At 41.0% G+C, this 21,211-nt stretch overlaps 3 protein-coding genes across 3 annotated transcripts; 2 read left to right on the top strand and 1 right to left on the bottom strand.

Moving 5' to 3' along the window:
• The first annotated feature begins 11,185 nt into the window (after positions 1–11,185).
• LOC115763571 lies at positions 11,186–18,596 on the top strand. The gene is made up of 5 exons (XM_030706190.1): positions 11,186–11,190; positions 12,075–13,776; positions 14,275–14,638; positions 17,067–17,247; positions 17,311–18,596. Exons 1-5 carry the CDS (start codon positions 11,186–11,188, stop codon positions 17,969–17,971), a joined length of 2,913 nt encoding a protein of 970 aa, XP_030562050.1. The 3' UTR covers positions 17,972–18,596.
• Positions 14,648–15,671, bottom strand: LOC115763432. Its single transcript, XM_030705995.1, has one exon. It carries the CDS (start codon positions 15,658–15,660, stop codon positions 14,722–14,724), a length of 939 nt encoding a protein of 312 aa, XP_030561855.1. The 5' UTR covers positions 15,661–15,671; the 3' UTR covers positions 14,648–14,721.
• Positions 15,738–16,743, top strand: LOC115763433. The gene has a single exon (XM_030705996.1). The coding sequence runs from the start codon at positions 15,816–15,818 to the stop codon at positions 16,557–16,559; it is 744 nt and encodes a 247-aa protein (XP_030561856.1). The 5' UTR covers positions 15,738–15,815; the 3' UTR covers positions 16,560–16,743.
• Positions 18,597–21,211: the final 2,615 nt, after the last annotated feature.

Genomic DNA, 21,211 nt, shown 5'->3' with positions numbered 1-21,211 from the left:
ACCAGAGATAAAATATTTAAGGCTAAAAAGTTTGGTCACTTTGGCATGGAAGATATTGTTGCCAAATGTGGAATTAACTATGAAAAATGCGAGATACATTTTGTTGGAGTCTACACCAAATATCTACTGGCAGATGTTGGCCCTAAAACATAAATTATTTTATTTATTTTTATTTAAATGTGGTGTGGAGCTTCCAAAATCGACTAGAATCGAATAGAATGCCTATAATATGTGTCGATTGGCCAATTCCAAATATATATATGCTGATATATATATATAATATAAAACGTATGTCCTTATGTCGTTATAAGCCATTGTAAATTTCCTTTTGATTTGTGTTTTTGTCGCCGGCTTTCTTTTTCTTGGAATTAAGCCATAAAAGAGTTTGACATATGTCATACTGAGAAATCTCAAAAAGTTTTCCACCGAGCAATGACAATACTATCGTCCTATCTCTCATCCTCACACTTTTCCCCGGGCTAGCTTTGAATTCTTGCTGCTAGCTGCTTGCTGCTATGCAAAAAATGTTGCTACGTTTTTTGTTGACGTTTAATTTCTTGTGCTAAATTTTCGCTGAACTGTCAAAAAGTAGAAGGAAAGATGACTAGTGGCTGGCGGAAGGGCGAGAAGTAGCTCCCAGGATTCCGGTTTGGCTCGAGTGTTCTCTTTGTGGCTGCTCACCAAGGCAGCAAGAACCATTCTCCCATATCCGCAATACCCCACCGAGCTCGTATTCACCTGCACATTTCGCTTTAATTGCGGTCAGCGTGGTTACGTCTTTCTCTCCGTTCAAATGGCAAAAGAAAAAATCCAAAAACTTGACAAACAAATTTCGCTGCATACTTTTAGGCGCGCCCAACGCTCCTGGCAAATATTTTCTAAGTGAATTCTGTGCAGGTAGTTGCCAGAGTTATGTTCGGGTATTCTCTTTATATGTTCGTTTCGTAATGTTTTATTTTGTTTTGTTTTGTTTAATTTTTTGTTGTTTTTCTTTCCTTCTGTTTGGTTTTGTTTTGTGGTCTTGTTTTGCGTTGTTGTTCCGCACGCTGTGTCGTGTGTTTTGTTCTGCTATTTATTACGTTTTTTTTGTTGCTGCTTCAGTTTTTCGCTTCAGTTTGTTTGCATTTAAAGCTGGCAGCGTATTGATTCGCTGCCACGGCAATGTCGACGCCGACGCCGACGCCGACGTCGACAGCGACATCAACGCATTTTGTCGGCCTCTGTTCATCTGTCTGTTTTTTCTTCCCCCCCGTTTGCTTCTGCCAGCTTCTGTTTCTCGTGCTGTTTTTTTTTCAATTTGAGATTCATACAACATTGATGTGAATTTCCAATGCACTGTGATTAAAATAAGAAGCAAAAAACTCAACTAACATGGCTATCTAAAATGATATAAATATAGAAATTCTTAGTGCAAATATTCTGTAGTTTAAGTTCTTATATGCATAAATAAAATGCTTTTTAAAATTGTAAGATTAAAAGAGAATGCATTTCAATGCTAGTCTTATAGCTGCGGTACCACTGTGCGCTGCTACGTGCGGACTTTACGTTGTGACTTTCAATTAAAACCGATTTCCATATGCATTGATGATTTTTAGTTTTTGATAACTGCACACGAACAGCTGCGTGTTACCGCATCGCCATTTGCCACATTTTGAATTTTAAACAGCATCCAGCATTCCCCAAGCGATTGGAATGCCAGTTGTACCATTTGCTTTTAACGTGTTTTCTGCGAGAAGCGTTTGTAATTGGGCATTGCTGAAATTCGATATGGCACACGTTGCGTATGCGCAATTTGTTGAATTAGCAGCTCATTATGTGAGACAGAAGCTGTATGAAACTGCAATTAAGTATAAAATTTCAAACCGAAATGCGCATAAATCATCTACCATACACACACGCACACACATATTACCTATAAATTAGCATATGCTCAGCTTATAGGCTGCCTTGTTGCTGGGGCAACCACTTAATTGAACTGAAAACAGCTGCTTCTGATGGTAATGATGATGATAATGATTCTGAGCATAATGATGATATGGCCGCTGCTGCAACTGCCGCAACATTTAAGTGATTTATGAGGGTCAAATACACAGGCACACACACACACACACACTCACACAGTTACATAAATACGTAAGAGAGCTCGTCGCGTGCTTTTTTATTGTACGTGCATGTTCTGTTTGCCTATATATCAGATGCGTACGTGTGTGTGCACATAGTTCGCTTGTGTATGATTTTTCAAGAATGTCAACAGCTGACAGCAAACGTACGATAAAGTCCCTTGACTGCAGACGTAAATAATGATGAATTAAAATGCACTTGCTGTATTAACGACTTGGGTATATTAAGCATGAATTAAGATGGCAAACAGACAAAATAAATTATTCAAAAGTACGGTTGAATTAGCAATTATTGGTAATTGAAGAAAACTAGCTTTTAGAAAATTAACGAAGCTTTATTGAGTACACCATTATCCTCTTATATACGAATATATAAACTGAACAGCAGCATGCTGCAGCTTTCCTTTAACGAAACAAGTAAGAGGCTCTAGTTGGAAGTTGCTGTCAAGGGTATACCCTGAATCCTCTTCTTCCTTTGCTCCTTTGGTTAAGCAGTAATAAAAATAAATTTAAAAAAAATTGTTCCTTCAAAAAGACTACCTTCTACCTGTCAGCCATCAATCAATATAAGCATACATTTTTAATAACTTACCTGCTTCTATGTATGCACCGTGGAACATGTTGCCTTTTGCACGCAGCAAAATCGTGTGCAAGAATTAATTCTTCTTAAATTACTTTTGCTAAAAGCAATGCTTAAATTTTTTTAAATAATATTTTATTCACTTCCTTATTGAAAAGCGCCTATTAAAATCCCACCTTGCTGAGCATGTTTTCCAGCTACCTTTTGTTCTGTCAATTGTATGTTTATCAGCCAGCTAACTGGGCGATATTCCAGCTTTGATTAGTTGTTAGTTAGCTTGTCAAGTGGGGAGAGAGCTTGTAATCATCATCAACGTGATAGTTTATTGTAAATGAAAATGGAAAAACCGATGGCAACACATTTAATTAAGCCAACTCACACGACAAAGCCCTGACAGATGCCCACTATGTTAAATGACCCCATGTCCCGCACAGCTCGTTGCAGAGCGCAATCGGCAATGCGGTTCAGGAAGATCAACGCCGGCTCTGGCAGCCCCTGAGCCGCCGAAGGCAATGCCAGCTGTGACATCGTCAACGTCATCCATTCTTCTCTTCTGTATTGGGCTCTCGTACGCTGTCTATAGAATTAATTCAGATGGACTTTTCTCTTTGTTGTCGACGCTTCCCATGAGTTGTTAAACGTAGTAGTTATCAATTTTAAAAATGCATAAACAATTTTTTACCCAATAAACGAGGCCTGGCCTCGAATTGTTCGAATTCCTAGTGTAGTATTGTCGTATGATAATAATAAAAATACTTATACTAATATTAATAATAATAACAATTTTAATAAAAATAATAATAAAAATAATAATAATAATAATAATAATAATAATAATAATAATAATAATAATGATAATAATAATAATAATAATAATAATAATAATAATAATAATAATAATAATAATAATAATCATAATAATAATAATAATAATATTAATCATATTAATAATAATAATAATAATAATAATAATAAAAATAATAACAATAATAATAATATATAATAATAATTGGTTATGGTATATTATAGTCGGGAAGTCTTTCAGTTCTTTCGTTATTTTATTTTTGCACTTTTGCACGTCATGTGTGCATTTAATTTCTCTCAGACGGTTCGTTGAGCTACGTGCTGGGGTTGGGGTTGGGGTTGGGCTTGAGGTTTGGCTTGGGGCTGGAGCTTATTTGAATTGACTTTAGTTAATGGGTTGTCGTCGACATGTTTCAAATGAATTGATAAAACAACTATGCTTTTGTTCGCTTGTGTAAAAGCATTTATATTTATATACTGAATTGACAAAGCCTTAGCTAGCAATTGTTGGCAGGGAAAGTCTCTGGTTGCCTTTGTTTTTATTGTGATGGTAATGGTTGGACTAACATACTATATATAACATACTATACGCTCTTAATAATTTCAATGGTTTTTTAAGCGAATTTCATACTGCAGATATGCGAAAGTATGGAAATTGATGAGGCCTTTTCGCTGATTTGTGTTGTGGCATGGCTATGAGAAAAATCATATGCCAACCGAGCGGAGGGACTGAATAGTTTGCCAAATGCGGAAAGAACTGCCGTAAATCAAAATGTGCACATGATCCGGCACAATATATTGCCGCAGCAGCATAGAGCAAAACTTGATAAACTGCTGCAAAAAGGGGAGTGAAAGTCCTCAAGGTACAGGGAGAAAATTGAATATAAAAAACCACTCGGCATTGGCAATGAAGAAAATATATTTCCGCTAACGACAATCGGGCGAAATGCAAAAAGCATCGCGGAAGTTGTCAAAACATTCGATACGGAGCGAGGCGAACCCTAATGCCAGATAGCAGCAGCGGTTGCCTGTTGGTCCGAACTGACAAATAGACAGCAATATACGGAAAGAGAGAAGGAGAAAGAGAAAAAGTGTGAGAGAGAAATAGCGGATGGTTGCCTTCGAGCTTCCTTGGAGCCTATCCTTCGGGCGTACCTTGAATGGCCTTAAAGCCCGTAGTTCTCCTTAGCCTAGCAATTGGCCTTGTTCTTTGAGCCGAGATATAAATTAACTTTTATGCGCTTATCGGACTGGGAATTCATAATCGCAACCACTGGCCACAGAGTCCTCGGTGCGAGGCTTTCCTTATTTATTGTTTAACTGTGCACACGCTGATAATAAATTTTGCCTTCATTGTCCTTTTTGTTGTTGTTGTTGTTGGGCTTCATGTTGCAGGCGTGAAAAATTGTTGGCGTGCATTTTACATTCATTTTATAAGTTTTTTTTTTATCATTTTCCTTCTTTTTTTTTTTTTTTGAGCAGCCATTAAATATTCAGGCCGGGCATTTTGCACACTTGTCTATCGGGTTTTTTAGTGGGCTTTCCCTTTCAAGGATTTTGTGACAACCTTTTAATGAAATTAATCTGGCAAGCGAAGCCGGCGAGCCGCGCGCAACTGCTGCCAACAATTTTGCATATAAATTGCAATTTAAGATGACCGACTATCAATGCTCATAACTTTCCAAGAGCCTCTGACACGGCCTATCTCAAACTGCAAGCCGTGGCTTAATTTATTAAAACCGGGAAACAGTCCAGCTATATACATATGTACCTTCATACATGTTGTGTATCCGACTAAATTGTTGCACTAATGGACACTCTAAGGCCTTGAGAGATAATTGACAATTGAGTACAACTTAGCATAATCCTCCGTTAAACCGACAATAAATTATCGTGCGCTTTTGGCAACGGCAACATTAAATTTTTCCCCTGGATAACATGCGAGTTCTCATTGAAGCCTATGCAAAAATAACCTTTAGCTTATTGAATGTGCATTTAATTGAAGAAGTTAATCGAACAAATATGTATATACATATGGTCTGGAAAATATATGCGACAACTCATGCCCAGACCTTACATAGCGCTGGCAAGAGTCTAATTGACAGATTTGACATGGGATCGTCTTCCAGCTTTCCTTTTATATACTGAACTTCCATTACGGTTTTATCAAGACTTGGGCTAAGCATTTACAGGATGTGCGCACACTAAATCGTATCCCTAGACTTTATTTGGTCTTAGGCCTTGGAGGAGTCTTTTCATATTCTCTGTTTCTGAGGACACAACGGCTCTGGACTTGGCAAGCTCTTTATTTAGATGCTGAATCAGGTGAATCACTCCTCGAGGTAGCTGTCTGACCTGCGTCCGATCAGCCAGTTTTAGCGTTTTGTGGCGGATGTCGTCTTCCACAGCGAGGTCAGCATGTCGTTTAAATGCCTTGCCCGTTGCACATGTAGCTCCCCATGCTCGTCAGCGATTCTGTGTGAGCTCGCTTTATCAGCGGGGACATTGCGTAACCTTCGTTTTTCCCTTTCGGTAAATTCAATCAAATTCAATCAAGCATGTCTAGGTAGATAATATCGTTCAACTTGAAGTTGAAGGCCTTGATATCAGTATGCCTGTCAATGAGCGTTAATCAATCCTTGATTGAAATCATCAATGGCAGGTGGTCGAAGCGCAGATCAGGACGAGATTAAATAACAAGCATCCTGTCTGGGAGACCCCTGTAATTGCAAGCGGGTCTGCCTATGATGGGAAGCTTGTGGGGCTGCCCATGGCTTAGCACTCACATCGCGTTCAAATCGCACAAACTCAGAATTCACGCCCCTTGGCATTGCAGTCGCTTGCCCTCTAAAGCTGGAACGGTTGCCTTCCAGTCAAGTGGTTTATATATCTTTATTAAGTAACGAATTTGGCTATTATTATAACTAGGAACTCGGGATGTGTGAAGAGTTACCTAACAAATCGGACAAGAAATACAAATTTGGATTATATCTTATATTCAAGAGTAAAGATATTGATATGCACATGCGATAAATATAAATACAACTACGTAGGATATGTATATGTTGTCATATGAAATGAATAGCATAAAATGCGAGCTGCGCACTCAATTAAACAGACTGTCAGGTTTCAGTGTCAGTCAATTGTCTGACCAGCCACAATAACTGACACGACCTCGTCCTGGCATGTCCTGACCAACTGACTGACTGGCTGACTGGCATATGAGAAGGTGGCACTGACAATGCCAGAATTTGCATAATGCAAACGTAAGAAACAAGAAAACAGCTTGTGGCAGCCATTGAATCGGTTTGTGATGCTTCCACACGGATACATTGCACTCTTCAAGTGAATTGATGCAATTGCCAGGATAACACAGAGATCCAACAGGCTGGACGTCCCTTGAACTTTGCCTTTCAATTTGGGCCACACTGTCAGACTGTGAGAGGTGGCAAGAAGTTGAGCTCAGGCCTCAACTGCGATACACTTGCATAAGCAATACTCAACCACATTACGTATACGCCGCTTGTAACTCAGAGATTACAGCATGTATGCATTTCTAACATGTAAATGGCTCATTAAAAGTTTTACACACACACACACACGTTGACTGAGGCCATTTATTAAATGTTAGTTTTACTAAAATTTCACGTGGGCAAACATTTTGCTATAAAACAAACGAGCAGCGCAGACAAGTAGACAAAAAATAGCATGGGGCAATCGCAGAGGGAGGGGAGGGGCAGAGCAAGAGTGCATACTGTATATGTATATGTATGTGTATTTGTATGGTATATATAGTGTTCGCAGAACTTAGATGACATAGCACACAGGCTGTCTACTTCCGCCTGGCCGTGCCTCTCTCTCTTTCTCTCTCTTTCGTTCATTCGCTGTCTGTGTGTGTGAGTGTTTGTTTTTTTACTGTGCCTGCAGCGCAACACTTCCTGTTTACATAAACAAACACGTCAATGTGTCTGACGTGCAGCTTACCCTCCTTCAACCTCCACCCTCCCCCTCCCCATCCCTTCCATGTCGCTCTCTGTCCCTTTTGTGCCGCTTCACCCTCTGCGTGGGCTCCCACACATGCATACAAATTTTGCATTAGCTCAACAAGGATTTTGTTTTCAATATTACAACGTCACGTGGAGGACAACGTTGTTGCTGTTGCATGTCAGAGGACGCATTGAAAAAGTTAGCTTTGCCTGCAGGCAGCTAAATACATTTGAAAATGTTTTCACATTGATATTCTTAATGATTCATTGTGGGCAAAGTTTTTGCGATTGCCAATATGCGATATTCAATAAACACGCTTAGGATGCTCGAAATCGATTAGTTTTTTATATGTAAGCAACAAAATTTGTTGCTCCAAATTAACTTAAATGACATCAAAGTCAAGCTTGAAGCTTGCAAAACTGAATAGCTTTAACGCATTCGGAATTGTTGCAAATGTTGCAAACAATTTTGAACATTTCGTCTTTGCAGTTGCATAGTTTGCTTCGTTTGCGTCTTGCAAAACTCATGGCAACATTATTGGCACAAAAATATTTTTCATTTTAATTAAATTGCATTCTCTCGCATCCGAGCTCCGCTCGACGTCTGCCCCCGGGACTTACATCCCACTTGGAATTTCAGTTAATCAAACGCAGCGTTCTACATGAAAATGCCTAATTGTATTATTACATAACTTAGCTTTGAGTCGACGAGCTTGAAGCCAGAGATGAGCGCATGTCGTGTCACGGCTTGAGGAGTCACGAATTTATTTACAATACTCTTCAAAGAAGGATTTCCTTACTTTTAATTTAAGAAAATGAATGAGAAACATTGTTTATGCACTTGTGATATTCTGTTACTTATTGGAGGATCTTACACGCATGAAATAAGCATTCTTGATTCGTGTCACGCACCCATCTCTAGGCAAAGCTGAAGTCTGTGGCTGTGTCAGCGTCGGCAGCTGCCATAATTCATTTGGCACTCGATACAAAAGTCGTGCGCAATTAATTCACGCGCCCGTTATTGATAAATCAATGCGAGATTCGGTTTCAAAGGATAATTAATGCGTCGCACAGCAACGCGGCCTGCTTGTGACAGCAGCGGCAGAAGGATATGTGCTCTCGAACGAGTCTGTATGGGTTTTCCTCCATATTATAGCCCACTTCGGTAGCCCATAACCAACCAATTAGTTGCAAACAACAAGTTATACAATATTTAAGGGGAAAATACATTCATACTCAAAGGAAATTTTAACGAAAAACGATTTCGCAATCCTCTTATAAACCATTTCAAATTTATAATAAAAAAAAGAGAGAAAGTGAGTTCTCTTTTGTGCGCAGCCAACAAAAGCCTTGAGCAAAATTCGTTTGCACGCATGAAGGATACGCTCAAGCGGAATTCATGTGGAGACAAGCTTTTGTAATTAAATTAGCATTAATGTTGTCGCTGGGATTATGGACTGCCAGCTCACTCAATACCATTGTCGTCATCATTCTCATTTCTCCTTGTGCCACTTCATTAAAGATCGCTCATACGCCCTGTGGCCGGAGTATGTCCTCGTATGTAGTTAAGTGGCAGAAGGACACACTTCATGCTCTCAGCTTTCGTCGGCTTGGAATTTTCTTGTGACGTCCTCGTTTTTATTTCGATATCAATTGCCACAACGCTGCAAATTTATTATGGGATTTTATGAGCTACTTGCACCTAATTGCCGCTGCACAATTCTCAGAATTGTTGCATGCCTGCCAACGGGCCATAAATAAACGCCTACTTCAGCAAAGGCAACAGAAGTAGTCATGAAATGTTTGCTGCAAGGAATTTAAATTCTTTTAACAATGCGCAAAACTGTGCATTTATTTTACGGAATGCCCCTTTGGCTGTACGTCCGTTTGACTGTATGAACACAATTTTTATCGACTCGTTTTGGAATTTCCTGTTTTGATTTTAAAATTTTACTGTTACCAACTTAGTAAGTATGAAGGGAACATGTTGCTAGAAATTATTACTTACTGAGCATAGTATTGAGCAAACTGTTTTACCAGGCTCCAAAAGTTCATTCCGTTTTAGACTAATTTTACAAACAGAAAATAATAAAATGTATGAAAGCGAAAAGTTGCAGGTTAAGTTGTAAGAAGTTTTTTAATTTAAGTAAAGACCAAGAAGTTAAACCAAAGTTAAAGCAACTAAATTACTAGTTGAATCTTAAATACTCTTTCTCTGTAAATCTACCGTTAATTTTGATTGAAAATTAATTCTGGCCCAAAATTGGTTATTGAATAAAATGATGTACATATATTATTTCGAGATAAATAATTTAAACAAAGAAGTTCAAACCCTATGCAAATTAAATGTTAAAAAATGTAGAGTCTAAATGTACCCCCAAGAATTTTCAAATCATATTTCTATCAAATCTTAAAGACAGCTTTTTTATGTGTCAGCTGTTGAAGGGAGTTCGTTTTGACAAAGGAAACTTTTCGACCGGAAGTATAAGAATAAGTACTTACTAACATTTGTGTGTATGTGTATATTTACGCGTATGTTGTTGCGTCTGTGTGTGCTGCTTTGTATGCATGTTGGACTGTTGGGGTTGAAGTCCTTGGGCTGTCTGCAGGTTTGGGCAGTTGCCGTTCTGAGTGTTGTTTAAGCAAATTGCAAGTGTAAATATTGCAACAGCCAGTAGCAGCAACAGCAGGAACATCAGCAGCAGCAGAAGCAGCAGCGGCAGCGACAGCCAGCAATAACAACAAATGCGACCCTTGTCGCAGCTGTGTAAACAGGGGTAATAACAACAACAGCAAGCCGATATTGCTGACGTCAGCAGACGCAGACAAACACAAGCATTACACAAATAACACACAAGCAACACAAAATGCATAAGCTCGCGCCCGCTGCTCTCTCTTCCTCCCTTTCTCTCTCCCCCTCTGTCCAACTGTTCGGCCGCTTTATACAGACAACTCAACTCAACTGAACGCAACTGAAGCGAACTCAATGAAACCGAGCGAGCGACCAACCAAAATGGCCGCACCGGAAGTCGCTGGCCGCCATTTGCTTTGCTGCTGCTGCTGCTGTTGCTGCGCGTGCCATTCAATTTGATCTGATTTTATTGCTGTTGCTGTAGTGGTCGGTATCATTGCCGTTGTCGTTGTTTGTTGTGCAGTTGTTGTTTCATCACTTGGTGTATAATTCAGATTGTTTGTTTGCTTGTCCCTGGCAAACGAGGTACACAAATCATTAGCTGCCCCATTAGAGAAGCCAATGAGCAAAGTGACCAAAAAGGATTTGCATTAACCGCTTTCCGCTTATTCAATATTCACTATTTAGTTTATTTGTTAGCCCGATTTGTTGGTTATCGAAAAAGCAAGCAACAATTGCGATGCATAAACACAAAAATGTTTGCATGTCAAATATAATAGCACCTTGTTAATGCGACTACATAATATTATAATCCCATCAATATCAATAACTGTCAAGAATAAAAGTGCAAACATAAATGAAAAATAATTAAATGTCAATGATAATGTCGACAACGCTGCGCAAATGAAGGTAGATAATAATCCTGGCCACAATGCATTCACATTTGGGTGCCAAGAAAATATGAATATGTTATATTTGCATTTGGTATACAAAACCATACAATCATAAAAAGGCTGTTTGAAATTATTTTATGTACACAGGTCCCCATTGAAAATGACTTAGAATGGGGTATATCAACTAGAGCCGTTTATTTATCAGGCTGGTAAGATTATAACAGCTAGCTGAGTATATCAAAGCCTATTTTTTCCCTTCATTACCAAAACTTGGATCCGGGTGTTCGGTTGTGATCATACTCCTGATGAAAGATCTCGCCCCTTAAATAAATCATAGAATTATGCTTGATGTTGTATTTATGTATAATTTAATCAAGAGCGACTGGACCCCACTGGGATTGACTAGGCAAATAAACTTATCCTTTTCACTCTAGCAGTAAGTCATTAAGTTATTAACAGACAGTAATTGATTATTTTTGTCGATGTAAGCCTTGATTAATAGTCGATTTTTTTAATGTTATTCAAATTTTCCGAAATGAGTTAATATTAATTTAGATATGCAACATTTTTAATGATTCCAGCTGTCTATGCCCATCCTCTTATGTATATTCAGAATTATTGGGGCTGGCAATTGCCTTTGATGCATTCAAAGTATTTGCTTGTGACTGCATTGAAATTGCGCAAAGCTCCAAATTCAATTGAGCTTAGCTGTTCCTGATGTTGTCTGCTTTCCTTTGCAAACTCCTTCGCTGAATCTTGAGCAGTTGAGACTACACGGCGTATACTTAATGCGCGTCTAATTAGTGTCCTAATAGGCTGGCATTACGCATACGGCGTCATCGCGACACGTTACATGTGAAGAAGTACTTGACTTAGAGCGCATTTTTTACTTGTTCTACTTTCAGCAACAACTGCAATTGTAAGAGCTACTGCAACCGCAGGCACAACAACAACAACAACAACAACAACAGCAAGAACAGCAACAACAACTGTAAAAGCAACAGCTGCAGCAACCGCAACAACACTTGTTAAGTGGTAGGCGCGAGGCTAAGTAAACAGCAACGCCTTCACATTGGATTACGCGCAGTTTTACTTTAGACCAGAGCCAATTAGTGGCCAACAGCAACAACAACAACAACAACAGCAACCACAGCAGCAGCTAGCGCAACTACAGACGCAGCAGACACAACAACAGCTGCAGCTGCAGCGACAGCAACAGCAGCAAGTGCAGCAGCAATTGCTCGCCCAACAGCAACAGCAGCTGCAAATCCAACAACTGCAACAACAACTGCTGCTGCAACGGCTCGAGCGTGAGTTGCAGCAGCAACAGCACCAACAGCAGCTAGCCCAACAGCAGCAGCAAATCCTCTACCATCAGCGACAGCACTACGAGCGTCTGAGCACACCTGGACGACATCGCTGGCTTACGAGCAGCAATCACTACGGTTACACGCCCTTGCAGCAACACCAGCACCAACATCACCATCACCAGCAGCACCAGCAGCAGCAGCAGCAACAGTATAGCTATTACTTCAGCCGCGGCAGCAGCAGCTCCAGCGGGCTGGGTCTCGGCTTGGGTGTGGGCTTGGGTTTCGGACTGGGCAGCAGCAATCTAGCCAGCTGGTACCATCTGCCGTCCACCTCGGCGCACATTTACATTGGCAGTAGCAGCACCGGCGGCGCTCCGTATCCCTATCGCCTAGGCTACAGTGGTGGCGGCTATCCTGCTGCAGCGCTGATTAACTTCGACGCGTCGCCCACGCCGCTGTTAGCATCGACGGGCAGTTCACCCGGCTATCTGCCACCTCTGCCGGAACCGGTGCTGCCACCACCGCCACCAGCTCCGAGCGTAGCCACCGATTACTACTTCAGCAGCAGCAGCAGCAGCCGACCGCCCGCAATAGTCGCAGCCGAACCGTTTCAGGATTACGCAGCGGCGGCGGTAGCAGCGGCGGAAGAGGAGCTGCAAGCTGGCGGCTATCGCTACAAGGCCACGCCACGCCGGCGCTACGACGCCTACGACAACTACGGCTACCTGCCAGGCCTTGCCAGCACAACAGAGGACGAGGACGATCTACTTGAGGAGTGCCTGCCGACGGCTTTGCTATCCACGGACTGCGAGAGTCTCGAGGACGTGCGTTTCCTGCAATACAATAGCAATCACCATCCGGAGTACGACGACGACGACGACGAAGAGGCACAGCTGGCGCACATACTCGATCTTGATCTGCCCGATTTTCTGCGCCCTTACAGCAGCAGCAACATCGGCGGCGGCGGAAGCAGACACAGCCACAAAACGCCGCCTCAAAACGAATATCAAACGGAGCACGGCGGCTCAGCCGGAGCAGGCGCAACCGGAGGAGGGACTGGGGCAGGAGGAGCAGGCGGCGGAGGCAGCAGAAGCGAAGGAAGTGCCAATCAATCGCATCGTGAAACGGAACAACAACGCTATCACCACTACCAGCAGCAGCAGCAACAGCAGCAGCAGCAACACCAACATCATCAGCACCAACATCATCAGCACCAGCATCAACATCAGCACCAACACCAGCAGCAGCAGCAGCAGCAGCAATCGCAGCAGCAACAGGCCTATCAGTCCTACCAATACCCCTCGCACGACAGCTGTGAGGGCTTCAATCAGTTCGCCAACGCCAACAGCTGCCTGGGCAATCAGAGAATGATGGTTAGCAAGTTGTGGAACAGCTGCTTTCCGGAATTTACACCGGATCATGTTCATCGGCATAACTTCTATCTGTGCCAGGTGAGCGGAAATGTAATCCCAAGCCAATCAGAGAATACTCTTGTGTTTTTAGTTTGAAAGTAATTTTCCCCTATATCGTTTTGACCTAGTGGGATCAGCCTAAATGAGATAATCCATGGACATGCTAGAAAATTCTCAGTTAATATGGTTAAATTGTAGTTGGAAAAAGAACTCATGCATAGAGTGTAGTCACTCGGACGGTACACGGACTCATGTGGATGTAGGGATGTAGGGATATAGGGCTGAAGGACTTTGTAGCCGGGGCTAAAAGCAGCATTGATACTTAGTTTATACACTTAACTTAATTAATGTATACACACTCGTCCTTATCGCTTAGGGCTCACTTGAAACTAGTGCTAAGCGATCCATGGTTGATAATATAACCTGAAGACCCAAAGAAATCGGAATACAGGGTTTTTTTCCTGGCAGAAAAGTTCTTATTGAAAACAATTTTGAATCTATCACTAATGTCTATACCCACATGTCTATCATACACAGTGGCAGCGCAACACTCAGGTGCGTATTGTGTACCTGTTTTATCGTTGGATAACGGCGATAACCTGTTTGGCGGCATTGGTCTGCTCGCTGCTGGACATTGGGCGTACGGAGGAGCACTTCGAGCACCACTATGCAAAGTGGTGGATCTACCTGACCCACTGGGGACTGCTGTTTTGCACTGTGCAGGCATGGCTGGCCGCTTGGATAGTCACCCAGGGCATGATGGTGGAGCGTGAGGACTTTGAGGTTGTGCGCCAGGCGAAGAAGAGTCGCCTGCATCACCTCTACTGGGTGCTCTACACCTGTGCGACAGTCTATGCCTTTATTGTCACCATGTGCTACTGGCTGCTGGTCCACAATCCCGGTAAGTAAATAATTATCTAAATGAATATAGCAATAAAATAGTATGCGACATTGCTGGCAAAGCTGATTTGCTGTTTTATAAATTCAATTCCCTGGTCCATACGTGATGCTATCCGACCGCTTATGGCAAAACGCCACGGCCCTGCAGCTCTCGCTCTCAATGGAGTCGTTGGCAATTCGACTTACTACCACCAAACCGCCCACAGTGCAGCCGAAAGCTATGTACATTTTGGCTGCCTGCTCCAGGTAGCCGAACCTCGAGTGTCTGTCACGGGAGATCACGTGCAATCGAAACGTATTGTACATGGCCCACGGTCCGAATAGCGTCACGCAAAAGGTCAGCGGCAGATACAAATGCATGGCTAGGCCAGTGAGCAGGGCTAGAGTGCTGGTGAGGAAGACCGTGATGCTTAAAAATATCAAAATCCATAGGTTCATGGTTAAGCAGGGAGGCCTCCAGAGGCCCAGGGGTGTATAGATTAACAACACAGCCAAGCCAATCAGTATGATATACCAGGTCAGGTCGAGTTCACGCACGCACAGAAACATAATCAGCAGAGTGAGGCTCTCGAACATGCACAGGAAGATGATCCAGTTCAAGGGATATATGAGCTGCAGCCGGCGGAAGCCAAGAAACGCCAATGTCAGATTCATCCAGGTCAGCAACAGCAGAAGCATATTAAAGTTGCGCTCCGGTCCATTCAGCTGCGGCCGCCAGCGATAGGTCGAGAGTAGCCACTGCCCCGTGGACAGAACCACCTGGACGCCCAACAGAACATACACGTAGGAGAGGAAGGCCAGCCGCGAGGGTCTATCGGTTAACAGTCTGCTCATGCGACTGGTGTTGCGATCATACCTCGATTCGGCGTATGGCAAATAATGAGTGTTCAAGCTGGGATCGTATAAGATAGCATTGTCCTCGGCCGGCATGATGATGTTCGTATGCCTGTGCTTCCTTGGCTCCGTTTGCGTTTCCTCTGACCGTACGTAGAGCTCCGGCGCTGACACAGATTTGTTAGACATGCTGCTTGTCAAGTAAAAGTTCCGACTGACAAACTGACTAACTGACAGCCACTGACAAGTACTAGCTACACTTTGATAACAAAAAAAACCCCCAAAAAAAAAACAACAAAAACAATAAAAACAAAAACATAGATACGAGCGACAAAATCAATTTGATGAGCGAGCCGCCACGTGGACTCCCGCAGACCGTGCGCGGTTATTATCTGCAGGTATATGGAACAACTCTCATCTTCATAGTATTCTCCGTGATGATGGTGCACCTCATTGGCCTGATACGTGCTGATCCGTCCGAACGGAACAATATTCCCGCCGCGGTATTTTTTGTGCTCGCCTTCATCTCATTCTGCATCTATGTGAACGTCATGTGGCTGCGTCGCCACTTTCCATACAATTGGGTTGCCTGCTGTGCCATTGCCCTGATGCTCACCCTGGGCAATGCATTTATACTGATCGAACAGGACGAGGAGGATCTGCTTGTGGTGCTGGAAATCATATGTCTGATGGTGGTCTTTCTGCTGTTGGGATCTTGGCTGCCATCGCGTTTTTCCGCGTTTCTATATATAGGATTTATTTGGCTAATTGTGACGGTGCTGACGATCTCGATCCTATTAATTGTATGGGCATGCAGTGAAGATGAGAATGATCTTCCGCCTTACGTTGTCCATGGCCTTTTGTGGATTTGCATGTGTCCATTGCTGATGTTTCAGGGCCAAGTGATCAACGGCCTTCTCTGGAACTTGAAGCCAATTTTCGACATTCCCATTTGTTCGGTCCTGTTGCTGATCAATTATTTGGCCTGCTATGCATATGTTGATGCCACCCAAGACATTATATTTGCCCTACAAATAGCATCCTCTTCCAATAAGCGAGTTCTGGCCCGCGGATTTGCCAATATGTAGAGCAAGCGGATCGCTGACAAAGACCCAACGGAGGGTCCAGTCGCCATGCCATGAATACAGTTTTAATCTTAACCCATAACATATCATTCAAATTGATCTAGTGAATATTTGTCGTAACAACTGTAATATCTTATTAAAACCATTCCAAAAACCGGGTTAAGAATAAAGATAAATGCTAGACGGCGATAGAGCATATGCAGCTCATATTTTAATTTATTTTACGATAGCCTTTGTTTTCAGTGGAACAATTATTAATTGCCTGTTGCAAATGCAATACTACATTCATTATTCATAAGAATAATTCATTATTCCAATTCATTATTCATTACTTCATCAAAAATATATACTATAATTTATGGAGAAAGAAGCATCTCCAATTCTTTCTGTCCTGTTTTAACAAACGCTAACAGATGTCCTTTTTATCTCCCTCTCTCTCTATCTCTCTGTCTCTCTCTCTCTCGCTCTCTCTCGTTTCAATCAATCTTCAATCTTTTCTTACCGCTGCAGACATCCACAAAATTGACGCCTTGAACATCATGGTGCACGTTCTGAACTCCATAATAATGCTCATCGATTTGGCCATTGTGGGGCATCCGATTAAGATGAGCCACGCCTACTTTACCACAGGCATTGGGCTGGCGTATGCCATTTTTACGGGCATTTACTTCTTGGCCGGCGGCACAGACAGGTAAGCACATGGCATATATCCCAGTTGGATCAATTAATTGTGTTGCTTGGAATTGGGAATTAGGAAAAACCAAACTGCCATTTATCCGATGATGGACTGGACCAAGCCGGGCAAGGCCATCATTGTGACGGCGTGTGCCATCATTTTCACGTTCTTCGTGCACTTCTGCTGTTATCTGCTGTACCGTGGACGCGTCTGGCTCTTTACCAAGCTATGCATACGTGGACGCCACAATCGCGATGGCGAAATGGGCGAGGGGCTCAATGATGACTCCGGCTCACGCATGGGTGGAGGCGGTGGTTTTGTTGGTGGTGCAGCTACTGTAGTTGGCGGCGGCGGCAGCAGCCAGGACTATGCCCATCAGCAGCAGTATCCCATTGCGCATACGGAGCAGCCGCGTGCCATCTCACAGCAGCCGCCATCCAGCTACCAGGTGCCTCCACAATACTCGGGCTACTTGCAGCAGCCGGTTGTGGCCGGCGTCAATGTGGGCGTGGTCAGCGCAGATGGAGTCTATCAGCCAATTGGCACAGACACGGGACGCACCAGCGGAGGTGGACCCAGTGGAGGCGGTGCCGGTGGCAGCGGAGCCGATGGCGCTAGCAAGCACAAGAGTTCTGGTTCTGGCTCGGGCTCGGCACTTACACGTACTGTGGCCCATTTGGATGCTGCACAGCGGGAGCAGTTCCTCAATCCCAACAAGATCGTCGAGTATAAAATGTAAAGGCGTTGTACCCGGCACCGGTATACGTTCCGCTTGTCCATGAAGTTTCTGGAGAAGCACTGTGCGCAGTGCGAGGCGGCGCGTCAGGCCGTCAACGAGGAGCAGCGCCATCTGGCGGCAGCCGATTCGCATGCGCACAGTGGTTAGTTTAAGATTTGCTTTTGCAGTTTAATTTCCAAGCCAGCTGCCCAGCCCCAGGCTCAATAGGTCTTAGTATGCTTAGTGTCGCAATTGGGTTTGTGGTTGCCTGGTTTCGGGCAGTTGGTATTGTAGCCAGCATTTGGTATTCGTAGCTGTAAAGTAGTTTCGTAATTTTGTAAAAGCTTTGCCAGTTTTTGTAAGTGTGGCCGCTTTGCCAGCTACAGTAGTAATTCGTTTTGTGCGCAAGCGCCGGCAAGATTGTCAGCCACAGCGAAATAATATATTTTAACTATTGTTGTATGTAGTTGTCGTATCCTGAATAGAGTATATAGACAGACTCATCGATTTTGAGCAATTTCAAATATTTTCAATGGACTAAGTTGAACATTTTTATGTTACAACCAATACAAACAATACACACAAGCACCTTTCATTTAACTGACAGCAATTGTGTTCAGAAATAAGTAGGCAACAAATATAAACACAGAGCGTCCATTAATTAATAATTCAGTTGAACAAAAACACATACTGCCTAAAATGTGGCACACACACACACATACCCATTAACACAATATTTCACTTTCAACTCGATTGCAATTGTTTATATCCAGCTTAATTTTTGCCAAACATTACACACATATATCGGTGCAGGAGTACAACAGACGCGGGCCAAGTGTCCTGCAGGCAGCAATTATGGAGTCAGGATTTTCGTTGGAATTCGCTCGCATAAGGGACACTGTGCATAGGCGTAACAAAAACACACACACATACAAAAAGAGTAATTTTTTTGTTAAATATATATAAATAAATGTTAAGTTTAGGACATGCTTGGCACTGCTTATAGTCTACCAAAAAAATAAAAATAAAATTAAAAAAAAACATAAGGCACACAAAGATTAAAAAAAAATACAAAACATAAAAACCATATAAATTAGTTAACGAGTAACTGAGTATTTTGAAGCAATCGCAAATGCTGCGTTAAACGAATAATTAAAGTCAAATGAATAATAAGTGCACGATATTGAAAATTATAATGGATTATCTAAATCAAATATTTAAACATTAATTACAAATAAAACAAAATAGTTTGTATGATGTTAAACCAGTTGAATGCAGTATTAAACAGAGTAATGAACAATAATCGATTGCTCAGAGCCCAGATAATAGTTGTACGATATGTTAATGTTGAATCGAGGGCCCTAAAGATATAGGATTCGCATACCTTGTACCACAATTCACAAATCACAATGACCTGAACACCTGGACAACAAAGAACCTACACTTACAAAATAAACAAACATTTATCAATTGAATAGAGTTAATGCAGCTAATAATGAATATGTATTTTAAATATTTATATGTATGTAAATATTTGTTTTTCATATATGTTCTATTTATGCATGCGTATATTTAAAAAAAAATGCATACGCAGATGTTAGAAAAAGAAATCAAAACAAAATCAATAAGATCGTACTAGAAAAAGTTCTATGTAAAATGTTGTAATACAAAACTTGAACAAAAACAAAGCCCGAAAACAAAAATCAAATGCAATGAATTAAACTCGTCAAGAGGAATGTGTTAACAAACAAATAGATACAAAATGATATTTAACTAAATACATACACACTCACACATATTATAAAATTGAAATCCAAAAACAAAACAAAAATAATAACAGAGTGTGCTCTATAAACAATATCCGTAAAACAGAACATATAGTACATAAACATGCACCAATGCATGTATTAGAAATATGTGTAAATTACAATTAATTTTCGATAGATTTACATAAAAATAACAAGATAAATAAACCGCACACACATACACACACACACACTAACACAGAGAAACAAAAAAAAAAGATATATATTTAGCAACAGTTGAAATAAATGTTCAAACATTTAGTATGTGTGTATGCGTTTTATGGCCATTTTTCGTTAAACATTTTCATTTTACATACCCTTGCAGTGGGTTTTTGACAAAATTTATATTACGGCATGTATGTATAATGAAGTGGTTTCTCAGATCCCGAAGAGGTCTATTTTGCTGATTTCATGTCCGTCCATCCGATTTTACCTCTCAGACTTGAAGCTCAAGTTTCCCAAATATATTCCACAAGTCAAGTCGCCGATTTTGATTTGAATCCAGAAACTTTACATATTTAATTGCTGTAATAAATGCATTCGATGTGTTGTAAGTCTGCATGGGTATTTGAATCTCGGTGCGCCGAGGATGTATTTTTTTAGGTTTTATTTGTAATCATGTTTTTAATAAATATTCGTATGTGAATATATTTTGGCATTTCCGAAGTTCATTTGTCTTTGTAACCAGTTTTTGTTAGGGTTTTAGCAGAACTGAAAATATGCTTCATATTTTTTTGCTTTGCGACCTTTAGGATAAATGTATAAATGTATGTTTATATAGACTGAATATTATTAAATAAACATCAAAAAGGAAGTAAATAAATAAACAAATTAAATCAAGTTATGCATATAAAATATAAATAAATCACTTTCCGATTGTGTAAAATATATAAAAATAAAAAAAAAAGAGTTGCATTAAACACAAAATAAAACAATAAGCACATATCAATAATTAAACAATTCAAAGCGAAATACAAAAACAAAATGAACACTGATATTCTACAAAGCGAAACTCAAAGTTGCATATTCTAAACCAAAAAAAAATCAAAAAACCCAATTAATGTTGACCTCATCAAAAACCAAATACACACATAATAAATGTTTAATAAAACATAAATGTTAAGCAATCATATTAATAATATGTATACACATTTAAGTACATGCGAATTAGTCTAAGGCAAGAGAAGAAATTTAAATATTATATTTTGTAGATTTTTAGTAAAGTAGCAACATGTCAAGATACACGCATATATCTACTATAAACCTACTATTATCACACACACACACACACATATATATACATTAACGATCATCAATATGTACTCGATATGAGAATATTTACTTGTATTCAAATGTTCAAGCAACAAACGACAAATGGCAAAGCTTTAAGATACTAGAACTTTGGACGGAAACTTTTTACAACTGGATAAATGTAACAAATGTTTCAGTTCTAAGC

This window comes from Drosophila novamexicana, unplaced genomic scaffold (genome assembly GCF_003285875.2).
Source record: "Drosophila novamexicana strain 15010-1031.04,08,12 unplaced genomic scaffold, DnovRS2.1 tig00000739-arrow-arrow-pilon, whole genome shotgun sequence".
Classification (NCBI taxonomy): domain Eukaryota; kingdom Metazoa; phylum Arthropoda; class Insecta; order Diptera; family Drosophilidae; genus Drosophila; species Drosophila novamexicana.
The sequence above is the reverse complement of the archived record's forward strand: the minus strand, read 5'-3'. Positions and strand labels throughout refer to the sequence as shown.